This window comes from Gordionus sp. m RMFG-2023, chromosome 1 (assembly GCF_954871325.1).
Source record: "Gordionus sp. m RMFG-2023 chromosome 1, tfGorSpeb1-WG-v2, whole genome shotgun sequence".
Lineage (NCBI taxonomy): Eukaryota > Metazoa > Nematomorpha > Gordioida > Chordodea > Parachordodidae > Gordionus > Gordionus sp. m RMFG-2023.
In genome coordinates, this window is record NC_088775.1 from 42442960 (window position 1) to 42458178 (window position 15219).

Consider the following 15219-nt stretch of genomic DNA (forward strand, 5'->3'; position numbering starts at 1 on the left):
TGATTATTTGATTATTAAAAATAAATAAAATAATGGAAGATATAGTGATAACTCGTATAAAAAAATATAATAGGAAAAAATCAAATATTAAAAGTAATAGTGCTGTTTTTTATTTTACTTCGTAGGTCTCGGGAATTAATTTCAAAAGCCCGCGAAGTTTTTCTACGCCAATTTTTGTTCCTTTACCGCCCTCTATATTCGCTATAACTTCTTCGTATCCACTATTTAATTTTTTTTTAAAAATAAAAAATTTCTTTTACGATACTCTAAAACTTGTTATAAATGGTATATAATATATAAAGGCATAAAACTTAGTTTAATTTGGATGGCGCTAATGTATAATTTTCATTTTACAATAGTGTATAGTTTAATATCAGGGAATCTTATTTTGAATAATAAATTTTTTCTATTTTTCTGAAAAATAGGTTATAGAAATTCAATTTAATTTAGTTAATTGAAATTTGATTAAAGATAACTAATCAAAAATATGTGAGTGTCAAATTAAATTATTATGCTATGCATAAGTTTACCTTTAAAATTTAAAAAAAGGTATATTTTATTTTTTAAAAAGTGATATTTATTCAGAAGAATTATAAGATTTATTGATTAATACAAAATTTATGTAGAATATTTTTTATTTCAAATTTACAATATATTATAATCATATCACTATATATTTTTTAAAAAGGGGGACTAAGATAAAAGACTAAGAAAGGCTACAAATGGATAAAATAAAAACAGGAGATAAAAGGCATGATAAACTAGTGTAAAATGGAATACCATTAAAATATAGATATTTTATTTTATCTAAATTGTGATTACTTCCCTACCCACTATACACTAGCGCAAATATATTTATTATTCTTTCATACTTCTTAAATTGTTTGAGGTAAATGCTGATATTGAGATTTCTTTTGGGTTCCAATAACAATATCTATATAAGTATATTAATTATAAAATTGATAGGTTATTATGATTTCTAAACTTTAGATATTCTTATTCCTGAATTGTAAACGAGCATTAAATAATAGAGAAAAATATAATTTTCAAACGAATCCTAGACTTAAATATCCCGAACAAAAATACAAGGACAAAAAATAAATTTCTTTATAATAGGTGTCATGATCAAAAGATGATCACCTTTGTTTTATTCTATTATTTTTCTATTCAAAACTTAGCTATTTCATGCATATATCAGACCTTATAGCCAATATCGAGATAAGTAAGCTAAGTGTAAAATTATGCTTTGCTGCTGTTTGATTATTATAGGGTTCTATCTCCATTAAGAAATATATTTTAGGATAGTTATAAAAAACAACATGCTCCCTGGCGAATATAAGATATGTAGGCAAATCCTTTATTTTAAATATAAATATTATAAATACATTTTTTAAGATTTTATTTTGCATTATTTTTTTGTAAATTGTAAACAAGTAATTTAAGAAAGGTTTAGATTATTCTAACCTTAACCATCTCATATAGAGTATTTATAACTAACTCTTGCCAACATATAGCCTTTAGACTGCATATTTATCTACCAAAAATACGTCCTTTATCATTTTTTTAAAAAATCCCCCCTTTAACCATTTAAAAATTTGTTAAAATTAGGGCATTTTTATCCTGTGGTTCCCGATATTAATGTCCGTCTTTTTGTCTTGAGTGTTTTTATCAGGGACATCTATGTCATCCTACAAAGTCAAATATTCATATATCTCTATTATAATGAGTGTTTTAGAAATATATATACATAATTATAAATTCTATGATTTCCTTGCTACACTATTATGCTCCAATTTATTACAAACTGATATAAAAAGGAAGGAATATAAAATCACAACATATCTCATCTTTATCAAAAATATTAACTTCGTTCATTCTCTTCATTTCAGAGTAACGATTTGACATAGGGGAGTCGCTTTTCCTGGTTCCACCTTTGCCCGTGGACCCGCCATCGTACTCATCGTCTAGATGTGGCGAGACAAAGAGTTCCTCGAGGGAGCTAAAGTCGATATCGTAGTAACGGGCCAAGTCTTTATGCTTACGATGGGATGTCCATACGTTATTGCCCTCTGGGTGTGATAGGATCTTCATGAGAGGAATACGAATCCAGTTCAGGGTTTTTAGTTTGGCACGGGGGGCCGGTGTCAATTGTTGGGGTAGCGGACGGTCTTTAATGGACGGTTGTTGTGTTTGGGATAACGTTTTGGTCAAGGGGGAAGAGTCATATGGATGTGGATCAGAAGGGCCATAATTCGAGCGCTGCTGTTTAAGAAAGATGTCGACAGCAGGCGGCTTAATAAAACAGTTATTAGCTGCGGGTGAAAGGGTAACATTGGATGATCGTAAGGGTTGCAGGCTATATAGAGCGGGTAAAGGTGGAGGCGGGACAGGTCTGTTATGATTTATGTCAGTAAGAGGAGTGGTTATGGGTAAAATTGGTTGTAAGGCTGGAATAGAAGGTAGAGGTGGGGGTGCGGGTGGGCAATTATGCAAGCTATATGAATTAACCGGGTAAGGAGGTGAGATCAGTTGGTCTTGAACGGTCGTTATAACCGCTTTAGAAACACGTTCCCAAACTGGAAGGCTCTTATTGAGAGAAACAGGAGCGAGAGGAGGGGGCAGTTGGTCCGAATTGATAAGGAGAAGGTGTTGAAGGATAGTTAACAAGACAATCTCTTGGGGGGTACCAGCGACCTATGATAATTTAAAGTGAAATAAATAAAAATACTAATGGATAATATTAAGAATTAATTTATTTTTTTTTCATTCAAATTTAAATATACTAGACTTGTTAACAAAACTTTTAAAACATATTGGAACTGACACTGATACATATTCTAATATTGTAATTCGATACCGATACAATATAAAATATTTACAAAATAAGTAATTATTTGATAATAATAAAGTTTTCACCAAGAAGGAATCTCTTATCAGTAAAAATTGCATCAACTGGTGGCTTAAATGGAACAATAGTGTTTTATAAATAATATTTCAATTACTTAGGTCCTAACTCAATTTCCACCAAAAATGGACATATAACTCTATAATTAATAGCTATACATAAATAAATAATTAAAAATCTATAAAATACATTCATTTAAAACATTAACATATTATTTATGCTTAAACATAAAAGTAATCCATTTTCATGAAACATAATTAAACATCATCAACTTTGTAATAAATAAAAATAATTTGATAAATTTTAAGACCACAAGTTAGGATAGGACAGACGGGGACGCGTATTCCTAGGTAACGCCTTTGGACGCGTCCCGTCTTGGGGGAAAATAAAAAACGGTTCTATAGTGGGGCGTGTTTTATTTAAAATGACAATCACATAATAACAAATTTAATAATGGTATTTAAATTTCTTCCATATTTTCTTCCATATATGCCTCATTTATTCCTTTTATCTGACAACCATAAATAGATGAATTAAATGGAATTCCATTTTCCAATCCCCTGTTGAAAATGGTAACTCCCATGATTGGATACTGTGAGTAGATAGTATTTCTTCACAGTTTTGAAAATTTCCCATTCCAAAAATAAAACAATGGATTTATTATTGATGAATGTGCTCGTCAATTTTATTTTTTTTTTAAATAGAAAAAATTATCTGAATAATATAGTTTAACTATAGAAAATATAGTATTTGGTAAACTTATAAAAAATTTTATAAAAATTTCATTTTTTAAACCACTTTTAAAATATTATATTTATAAATAATAAAAAAATTTAATCTATTTTTTATAATTTTTAGAAATATAATATCATCAATTCTATTTCTGATTTGCCAGATAAGACAATATAATAAGCCGTGCAGCTTTAATAATGTTTATCTTAGTTTTATAAAAACGTTATTAGCCGCGGGTCAAAGGGTAACATGGATAATCGCAAAGGGGCAGGGGTAGAGATGCTCAAGCCCTTTGAAAAATTTAAATTTTTTAAAAAACACTTTTACAAAAAGTAATTTTGTAAATAATATTAGCTAAAAAATGTCATCTTGAAAATGTTAACAGAGATTGTAAAGGCTAGTGATGACACTGACAATAACAAGATACATGGGACCACACTTTAATATGTGGAACAATCAATGTATAGAAGAAAAAATTATATCACATTTATACTACAACTCTAACTCAATACCTAACTCAAAAACATACAGGTGAGATTAATCTTACAGAAAGTGATAAAAAAAGAAAATGGATCCAGCCTAAACTACTCTGAAATATAAAACATCAGAGGGCGTCCTCCGAAGGATATAGATAGTCAAAATTTTAAAGAGGATCAAACTTCAGCACCTTTCCCTGCTACATAAAAAAATTTTGTGTTCCAGAAACTTGCACACTTAATGAAAGAGCTTTCTCTATCGCTGGGTTGACATTATATTCAGATTATCTATGTCTGGTAAATTTGAATAAAATTATTTCTATATACATGATGACTATAAAATTGAAAAATTGAATTTATAATTAATTTTTTTAAAATAAAGTATTAAATATAGTATTACTAGTATACAATTTATTTTTATTTAATAATTTTTTAGCATTTTTAAAAAAAAAAAAAAATTTATAAAAATATAATAAATGCATATATTATTTAAAAAAATTATGTTGTTGCCCCCAATTCGCGCAGCCTTTGATGACAGTGGCATAAAAGCTGGCGTCGATTTGATTTCTAAGCATCACGATGGCCACAGATAGTTTTACCGGTGCACCGCTCTAACTATATATATATATATATATAAAACTAAAAAAATATTATAATAATCATAATTTGGCCCCAATAAAAAAGGAACAATAGTTGTATATAAAATTTTCTAAAGCAGGCTGCTGTTAACATTGGTTAAAAAGATTGAGACTGTATAGTCCCAAATTAAGTATTTACGTGTGGAACAAAGAATATATCAAATGGTAAGGTGTTAACCCGTCTTGGATAGGATGCAAAATAATAAAATGTTGAAAATACGAAATTTTTTAAGAAAAGGTATATTTTTTTTAATTTAAAAGTGGCGTTGCTGCTCACCTTGGTGTTTGATGCATTTTTATCTGTGTCTTCCTTTCACGTTTACCGTGAGATTACAGTTAATTCTATTGTAATTGAAGAAGGTCACAGCTGAAGGTCTGTAACCTAGGGTTACTCTAAATTATTTATTGTAAAAGAGATTCCTCAAGATTTCGCTAGGCAATACTTCCAATAATTCGTGCCCTTTAATTTTATCATTTCTTTTATTTATTTAGACTGCTTTAAAAATAATGAAATAATGTTCCTTTTTTTAAAATGAAAAATCAAAAAAGTGGGCAAATATTTTTTTGAATTTTCAAAATTTAACGTTCGAGTGCCTTAAAGTTACAAAGGTTTTGAAGCAAGTTTTGGATGCAGCCTAACAAATAACTTGTTAGTTACGAAAAGATTAGAAGCATAAAAATGTAAGAAAATAATGCTGTAGCATTTAAATTTTAAAACGAGCGCCACCCGTGTCTGGTAAAATGAAAAGCCTAGGGAAGACACCTGGGCTGCATTGAAAAAATGCTTAACATGATAATATAATTTATCATATATATTTTTGGTAATACAATTATATAAACAAAAATAATTAAAACTTGGCGAAGAATAATATTGAAAACTTCCAAAGGACTGTTCATGTCGATATCCTTAATAAAATTTATATTTTGCTCGTCACTTGTCATTTGCGCTTTGAAGGATGCGATTTGAGATAGCAAACTGTCGTTGCTAGAGTGGGTCAATCTAATAAAAATATGAATTGTGGTTTTAAAAAATAATCATTGAACTTGTCGACATAAGAATATTTTCAAAAATACAAAAAATACTCAATTTAAAAGTTTAAAAAAATTCCCAGGCTTTTAAAGGAAATATTCATACTATTATACACTGTGTTCCAATTAACCCTTTTTGTTTTTGGGATTAAATCTGTCAATTCTAAAAATAATTCAATAAAACTTTATAGATTGGTAGAGAGATAATTTATCAATATTTTCTGCAAATTTCATTGGGTTCTATCAACAGGGTCCAAAGTTATGCACATTCAAAGTTGGGAAAACAAAATTTGAACCTTCCAACATGTAATTTATTTTATTTATTAAACTTATATTCGAAAAAAACCTTGAAAATATCAACATTTAAAATTAATTTGAATCAAATATTGTTCTTTAAAGCTGATATTCAAAATAATCGTTTTGATCAATAAATTGTTGATCATGAGATCATTGTATGGCGACACCTTAGAGCATGTATTCGAGCTAATGGCGGGAATTTTGAGTATCAGTTTTGAGGAACAACATTTGACTCAAATTAATTTTAAATGTTGATTTTTCATGTTTTTTATTGAATTGTAAAGTTTAATAATAATAAAAAATGATATTAATTTTTACATGTTGGAAAGTTCGAATTTTGTTTATCCAACATTGAATGTGCGTAACTTTGAAGCCTGTAGATAAAATTTGATGGAATTTGCAGAAAATATTGATAATTTCCCCTTATCAATCTATAAAATTTTGAATTATTTTTAGAATTGACAGATTTATTGCCAAAACAAAAAGAGTATGAGATCAATTGGGGCACAGTGTAGAGATGCACCGACACGTGGTACCAAATGTCTAAACTGATAAGGAAGAAGAAAGTGATGTCAAATTTTTCCTATTTCTTTTTACTTTTATTATATATAATAAAATAATGCTAATTAAATTTTTAAAAATGATAATTATTGAACTATAACTTTGCCTCTCTTTCAATATACTATAAGTTTCCTATCGGTGTTATCGGGCTGATACCGTATTATTACCGACTTAGGAAACGGTTAAAAATGTGGCATCGGTGCTTTTATGCTTTGATATCATAATAAATTCAAAATCATATTAAAAAAAAAATGTAAAAATGGAATGAAGAAATTTACTTTATATGATTAAAATGATCCAGAATTCTGAGTCCTTCAGTGTTTGATCGAAAGATTAGATATTAAAAAAAATATTTAAATACAGGTATTAATCATCGATTTCAGTTTTAAAGGCAATTAAATATTTATCATTAATTTTAGTTTTTTCCGTATTTTAAGATAATCATTCTAAAACCTTACGGATTAGGATAACATAATGATATCATAAGATAGACCCTGCGAATTCCATTTATTTTACCCGAGCTCAGCCCAAATTTTTTATTCTTTTTTAAACCCAATTTTTTAAATTAATATTAATTGAGCATAAGCCGAACCAAATTTATTAGGCCCGACCAGGCCCAATTTTGTTTATAATTTCTTAACCCGAATCCAACTTCCAGGCGGGCCCGATTTCGGGTCGATCTGCAGGGTACTTATATGAATATTTAAAAAATATATATATATACACGTACCTAAAAATTCGTCGCGAATCGAAACTTTATTGGAAATGTTGTGGGGCGATGTAATTAGGGCATTTATTAATGTGATGAGTGCTTGCTTCTCCTGCGCAGAAGAATGAGGCGAAATGAGTACCTTCACAAGTCCTTGAAAACGATAGTTATAACCTTGTAACTCCTACAAATTCATTTTCAATTTTTATTTTATGTTGCTAAAACTTTAGTGAAAATATTTTTTTAAAAATATTTTTGATGAACTTTGTTACATAAAAGAAAAGGTAAAGAATTCAATTTATTAATCATACGTAAACATTAACAACCTATCCTTCTTATTGCAAATAATATTCTGACGAACCATGTCTACCTATAGATTAAATTAATTTTTTGTTATTTTTACCAATTTTTCGCGTTTCCATGTTAAATTTTGGAGTAAAACAATTTTGTTTAAATTTTTTATTTAAACAACAAGTTAACAAGTGCACATCAATAAGTATAAGTAAGGGGGATATATAAATCATATTTAAATGAATATTTTAAAAAATCTTTTCATTTTTCCCAAGGATTTTATTCAATCTCGCATTTAATATAAGGGAGTTAATTAGAATATTATTATTATTGTTTTACAAAATTATATTATGTGACCTTTAAATTAGTTAATAAAAAAAAATCAATTTTTTTTAACATAAAGCTACGATTTCAGCCAGGCTCTAACGGAATTTTTTTAAACAATTATATAAAGTTTTTACAAAAATATTTTCTTTTTAACTTAAAAGATATATATAATGCTTTAATCTACCTTTTCAAATGGAATTAAGACTTTTACCTTGAGGTGTTATATGATCCATTCCCTCAACAATTTTACTAACCATGATAAAATCCTATTAAATTATTATTTTATTCTTGGCTCTATGTAAGTTATCTAACAGTAAAGGCATTTGGTCTGGTAAAAAGTCACATAAAAATGGAAACTTCCAAATAAAATATATAGGTTCAATGAGTTATTTCTTTCGATCAGGCAATGAGTCGGTTGTTATACGACCACCTATACGAATCATCTGTTTTTAAAAAACCTTCAAATTCTCAACGATTCCCAAATATATGATTTTAATTAAAATTTTTGAATATGTGACATTGTAATTTTAAGGTTAGACACTTTAAAAATAAGATAAAATCTAAGAAATTTAAACATCAGATAATTGTCCTCATATTTTAAGAGTTCAAATTTAATTTACATTTGGAACCGAAATAGGCGCTAGACTCAGATATGCCTTAGACCAAAATTCTTGGTGATTGTGCAAAAATAAATGCAAGAACCAATAATCTAAAAGAACGTTTTCAGTTCTGATCTTATATATTAGTAAAAACATCAAATAAGATATTTTAATGCTGAATTATCATACATCTTCTCAGGTGATAAAGATATGATTTCATATTTAGATGAGCTGCCTACCAAATTATTTATAAGGAATAAATCCGATTATATTTGAATTTGCATATTCGTCCTTTGCAATTTTATACATTTTAAAATTTCGATAAAGATAATAATTAATAATTTAAACAAAATATTTTAATATGTTAATAGAGAATATAAAATTAGATTTATATAAAAAATAAAATATAAAAGGGCTTTATAAATTACGTCCATACATAAATAGTCGTTCATTTGAATTTAATATTTGGTTACATCCCTATTTGCTTTTACAACAGTTTTATTGTCCATTGTATTTATGAGATCCCCGTATGATTCCAATATAATAAAATTTCATATATTCTATAATTTTCTTTAGCTTCGGCAGATTTTAAATTGTTTTTTTCCATGATATCCCATCATTGCTGGCCATCCAAAATATTAAATCTCAGACAACCATTTTAGTCGATTTTGGATTTTGCAGTATGATATGATGTTCAATCATATTGAATTATAAATGCTATATCAGAAAGTAGTGTTGTCAAAAGGCTCGTGTCTTAAAAACGGCTAACCCAATATTTTTGCCAAAAAATATTATGCAAACCTTGAATTCGTTTGTAAATGTACAACTTTTTATGTACATTTGAGTAAAGTCTCCCTCCAGACTTGCGTATTATTTTTGGGTAAAATATTGAGATAGCCGTTTATAAAAATCGAGCCGCTTAACAACACTATCAGGAAGTAAGGCATTGATGGTTAGGAAAATTTTGATCTAATTTTATTAATAATTTAAGGTGTTAATCATGGGGTAAGGTCAGATTTCCAGCATCATTTATATTTTTAAATCCCCTGGATATCTAACAGCTCTTTTTAATCAATCAATGTGAAAGGATTCATTTTTATTTCTGTTACACTCTCCTTATCAATACCATAGTTCATTTCCAAGAGGGATTCATCTAAAAAGGAAAGTGTATTTTATTGTTCAGGATCCAATAAGTGTATTTAAAAGACGGTAATCTTTTCTTTTTTTTAAATGATATTCCAAATGGTGAAGATATCTTACATGCATTTTCAGTAAAATCAGACTTTTAAAATTTAAAAACCGCCCTCGGTAAATAATTTAAAATTTAGAGATTCCAAATCCTCATGGTTTCTTTGTCCCATATATGACACTATATTAATAAATAAAAATTGAAATTGCGAGTGGACGAATATATATGAAGTTGGGTGGTATATATAGACAGGCAAATATTTGCTTTATTTTTTTCGAGAATAGAAAAAGCAAAACGGCTTAAGATACATAACGAATAATACTGACAAATCGAAATGAAAAGAAATTATATAATATACCATAAATGTTTGAATTTATGATTCTATAATACTAATTAATGTAATAAATTTATTTAAGTTAACGATGTAATTCATTCCGTTCATGCCCTGCCCGGTGTTACAAAATATTTTACAATCAAACTTTGAGAGAAAAAAGGTTAGATTTAACTAACCAAAAAGAAAAATGATAAAATTATAATAATATTCATGAAATATATAAATATTTATTTTAATTAATGAAAATAAACATCTTGTCAGGATCAAAAATTATTTCAAAGTGATTGGGATTAAGTTTTTTAACAAAATAAAATATTTTACATTCCATTCCTTTTTACATTCCATTCCTCAGAGAACATTTAGTTTCGCGAATAAAGATGGAATATACTTTATCAATTATACTAATTCTTGTTAAAAAATTATATGAAAGAAGACGTTTCTTGGTATTTTTTCTCCAAAGCAATACCCTAAAAGAGAACCTAATTTTTTTAAAATCTCTTAATTATTCCAGAAAATCTTTGTTTTCTTATGGAAATACTAAATGACAAAATAAAAATACTTTATTTGAAACATACAATGTTAGTTAATTATGTGTTTTTTTTGTATATGCTGTTTTGGGATATGGAATTAAGGGAGATGTGGAATCTCTCAATCTTAAATTATTCATTGACTACAATTTGTAAATTTGAATCATCGAATTTGATCGAAAACATATTTCACACACCGTGAATTTCAGAAAATTTGGCTTTAAACTTTTTGTGTATTTTTTTATTTATATGAAAAATCTATATATAATAATTGATGTAAAATAAGAGTACTTCAAAATTTCCCGGCAAAATTATCTGAAAATTAAAATGTAAGTACTATGCACATGCAGGAATAGATTTCATATAAAAATCCTATTTTTTAAATTTAAAAATTCTCGGTAGATGATTTTAAAAAAATTGAGATTCCTTGAATTCCATATCCCAATCTTATTCAATTCACATTTATATAATAATTTTATGTTAAATATCTTATAAGAAGTTTCCTAGATGGTACTTTTAAAATGATAAATTCCAAAGAATTTTGCATAATGAAAAGAGAATTATTAATTTTTTTAAAAAAATATTTACAAATTATTTTTAAAATTAAAAATGACTATGAATGAAAAATATAAATCTCTGCAGAAACTCGATTTTTTTTTAATGAATTAATAATATCAGTGTGACATGGATAATTATTTTAATATAATCGTCGGTTAGTTATGAATCAATAAACTACCTGATTTTTGTTAAAAAAATAGTTAAATTAGAAAGAAAAATCTTCGTTATTACACGATAAATATAATTAATCAAAATAAACTAAATAAATCCGATATCTCAATATATAGGAAAAAGCATAAGTTGCGATGTCCGATTTTCATAACATTTTTAAAACAAGTAAAAGTATTGCTTAAAATAATATCAGAGCAGCCTCGAAATCTAATTATCAATCAGGTAAACAAGACGTTAATATTCAATTTAAAATTATTTTATAAAAAGCAATTGATTAAACACTTCAAGAGGTAAATTCATAATTCTTCTCTATTATTTTATGAGGTAGATAAGATTAGGAATTTGTTTTTCTTTTTGTTTTAAACTACATTACAATGAACTTAATAATTAACAATTTTCGCGAACACACAAACAATATCAAATATTTATTTATTAATTTTACATTATTAATTATTTAAATAATATTTTTAATATATTCCTTTCCTTTAATATTCATTTTCATATATTTACCTGTCTTTCTCTGATTTCTTTCTCTCTTATTTCGTCTCATCTCAGGTGAAATTAATAAATAATACCGAGCTTTACCTGCTTTTTATATGGGGAAAAAAAATAATGTCATCATAATCATTTACTATAAAGAGATAGGCTCAATAAAAAATTATTAGATTTCATAATTTAAAAAAAAAATTAAAATTTTTATCTACTATTTTTTTAAAAAATTTTTTTAAAAAATTTTGCTTCATCCATCAATTATCTTAAATCTTATTTTATTACATATATAATTTATTTAACATAGAATGAGCATGCAACTCTCCTATTATTTTCTCATCAACCTTTCCCATAATCTATTATATTATTATTACAAATAATGTAATGTAAATGATCGAGATTAGAAAAATAAATTAAAGCATTTCTTAAGGACATTATGCTTGTCCACATTTAAGAGTTTAATTTTGAAAAAAAATGTAGAATAAATATTATTCTCTTATTAACACCGTTCCTCTCCTTTCCCGATACCCTTCTTTTTTCTTTACATCAATCTATCTGCCATTCCGTTCCTATTTATTTGTTTTTGCAGACCATGCCAATTTATCTTGGTTTTATTTTACCCGCATTCAGCTTATTCATTAAGTTTAAGTAGATTCGATTTCTTTAAAATAAATATTTAAATTTTAATAAAAATAACCACAGTATAATTTAATTTGAAACAAATAAAAATTATATTTTAGTGAGCCCCAAAAGGCAAACTTCAATAAATTTAAAATTATTTTTAATAATTAAAAATTTTTTACAATTTTAAAGTCAAATAAATTGATATTTTATATTTTAAAAATAGGGGTTTTAATTATGTTTTATTTGGTATTTAAAAAAATAATATGTCTTATATTCAGAGTTCAGAACCGAAACCTTGAACCCACGGGAACTGAGTCAAATTTAAGAACAGGAACCTACATATAAGGAACTAGAACCAGAACATTTTATGGTTTAGGTTTCTAACCCTGCTTATATTATGTATGTCGTATAATTTTTAAATTTGGGAAATTTGAATTGGTCGAAAATGCAGTCCTGCATAATGTATAAAACTACCCTGTAATTTTTGTTAATAATGTTGTTATTTTTTAATTTATATGAAAAATACTTTATAAAAATGAAGATAAATTAAACTTAGTTTAAAGTTAACGGCAAAATTGTCTGAAATTTAAAGCGTTGGTTTATACGTGCTAGAATACATTTAGTTTTCATTAATTGATTCAAGATTGAAAGAATCCGAATCCTCATGGATTCCCTATCCCAATACGACATATAAATGGTATAATTATGCATTTTTCAACCCTTTTAGAGTTTAATGAACAGAATCAAAGGCTAGCTATTTTCCAGGATTCAATGTATTCCCGGTCCTGGTTTTTTTAACTTTTTGCTATCCCATTTTTTTAAAAAATCAATCTCTTCTATATAAAAAAAATGGCGGCCCGGGAGAGAAGCAAATAAGTTATTAGAAGGGAATAAAATATTTTTTATTCGAGCACGCTTAGGATAAGGAAGAAGGTGACAAATCATAAGAGCTATAAGGATGCCCTATCTGTAAAATTTCAAAAAAATATGGTAGAAAGGTAAATATGAAGTGATATGGTTAATCATTCTTTTAATTTCGATTTGTTCAATGAACCAATTATGGACTCTTTTTATGCATATAAAATTTATTTTTTTCTTATTTAAATGATTTAATATCACTCAGAAATATTTTTTAAAAAAGGATGAGTAATCAAAGACCAATACTTTTTAATATATTTTTTTTTATTCTTATATATAAAAATTTTATAATTTTTAATATATATACTAGTGATCTGCATCGGGCCTAATTTTTCAAGCCCGGTTAGACCCGAAATTTTTTTAAAAAAGTTTTGCCCGGCCCAGCCCTTCCCGAACCCGAAATTTTTTTGAAAAAATTTACCGTCCGAATTTATTTAAATATAGAAATAAATTTTTATAATTACTCAAAACAAACGATATATGTTATATGGCGTCTAATTTCTATAAATAAAATCAAATATTTTTATTTTACATAAAAAATTCAACATAAAATTGATAAATTTAGATATATTTTAAAAAATTTCTAAGGCCCGACCAGACCCGGCCTGAATTTTCTTAAAAAATATTAGGCTCGACCCAGCCCGATCCTGATTATTTAAAAATAGGCCCTGCCCGAACGACCGAGCCTACTTTTGCAGATCTTTAATATATATCACACACATTGTATGATATCGTATTATACAGGGTTGAAAATAAAGTCTTCAAAATATAAAAGTAAAAAAAAACCAAAAATTATAAAGGTAAATAACTAAAAAAATTGTTAAAACGTTATACAAAACTCTTCAATTACTACAGGTATATATATAATTTAAGAAAATTATTGAATAAAAATTGAAAACTTTTATAACCATTTTATATAAAATACTTATATTCTTGATAATTTAAAGAGAAAAATAACCATTATAAAAATCGTGTAAATTTTTTTTTAAAGATTTTAATAAAAAATTATGATTTTTTTTTAAAAAAAAATAAAGATAATTTGAACAGGTAAACCGGATATATATTTATCTATTTTACTACTTTTTTTAAATGAACAATGAAAGATATAATTATACTCTTTCTATTTTTTTGCAAAAAAAAAGTTGCAAAGGTGTCAAAAGGTGGGAAGAGCGGGTCAATAAATTGTCGCGTAATTAATAGATAATCGAGTAGAATCATCATTTTGAAAAGGATTATTTTTTTATAATTTATTAGATTCAATACATATTTATTCACGCTTACAAAGGGGGGAAAATAATTAGTGTTTAAAATATTTTTTATAGCAAAAAAAGTTGAGCTTTTGGGAAAGTGCAAATTTTATTTGAAATATTCAGGGATTCGCTCAAATAATATTGTTTTATATATATCGTTTCCAAATTGCACGTTTGTGTTTCTACGTATATCCATGTTTACATTTGGCCGTATTTAAATAAAAATTTACAATGTTTTTAACTTTCGTAACCTACAATATAATATAGAATTTGGACGATATTATTCTTGAAATATATATTTTTAGGGAAATGGTATTAATTTGGAAACGCTATAATAAATATTAAATAAATCTTCAATTTATGATGAAGATCTCTAAGATGATCACGAATGACCTTGAAATCGAATGTTTACTTTTTTTTAAAAAATAAATAATTCTTTAACAATATTTTCTACAGATTTAGAGAAAAATTTGAAGGGGGAGGGGGGGGGTTATTATAAGCCTTCTTTAAGATGATCATTTATTTAGCCTTGCACTTTCTACTCTCTTAATATAATATTATGGAGGAATTTAAACGAAATCCTTATATATCAAAT

The 15219-nt window shown here is 26.6% G+C and overlaps 1 protein-coding gene across 1 annotated transcript in view; it reads right to left on the reverse strand.

Annotated features, from left to right (window-relative positions):
- LOC135931663 (formin-like protein) overlaps window positions 1–15219 on the reverse strand; it is a 44774-nt gene that overhangs the window by 10502 nt on the left and 19053 nt on the right. Inside the window, exons 3-8 of the mRNA XM_065468921.1 lie at window positions 7369–7531; window positions 6917–6950; window positions 5607–5751; window positions 1867–2694; window positions 873–934; window positions 119–221 (exon numbers count right to left, since the gene is read on the reverse strand). Of these exons, the coding sequence (XP_065324993.1) occupies window positions 119–221; window positions 873–934; window positions 1867–2694; window positions 5607–5751; window positions 6917–6950; window positions 7369–7531 (1335 nt within the window). The remainder of the gene's footprint in view (window positions 1–118; window positions 222–872; window positions 935–1866; window positions 2695–5606; window positions 5752–6916; window positions 6951–7368; window positions 7532–15219) is intronic.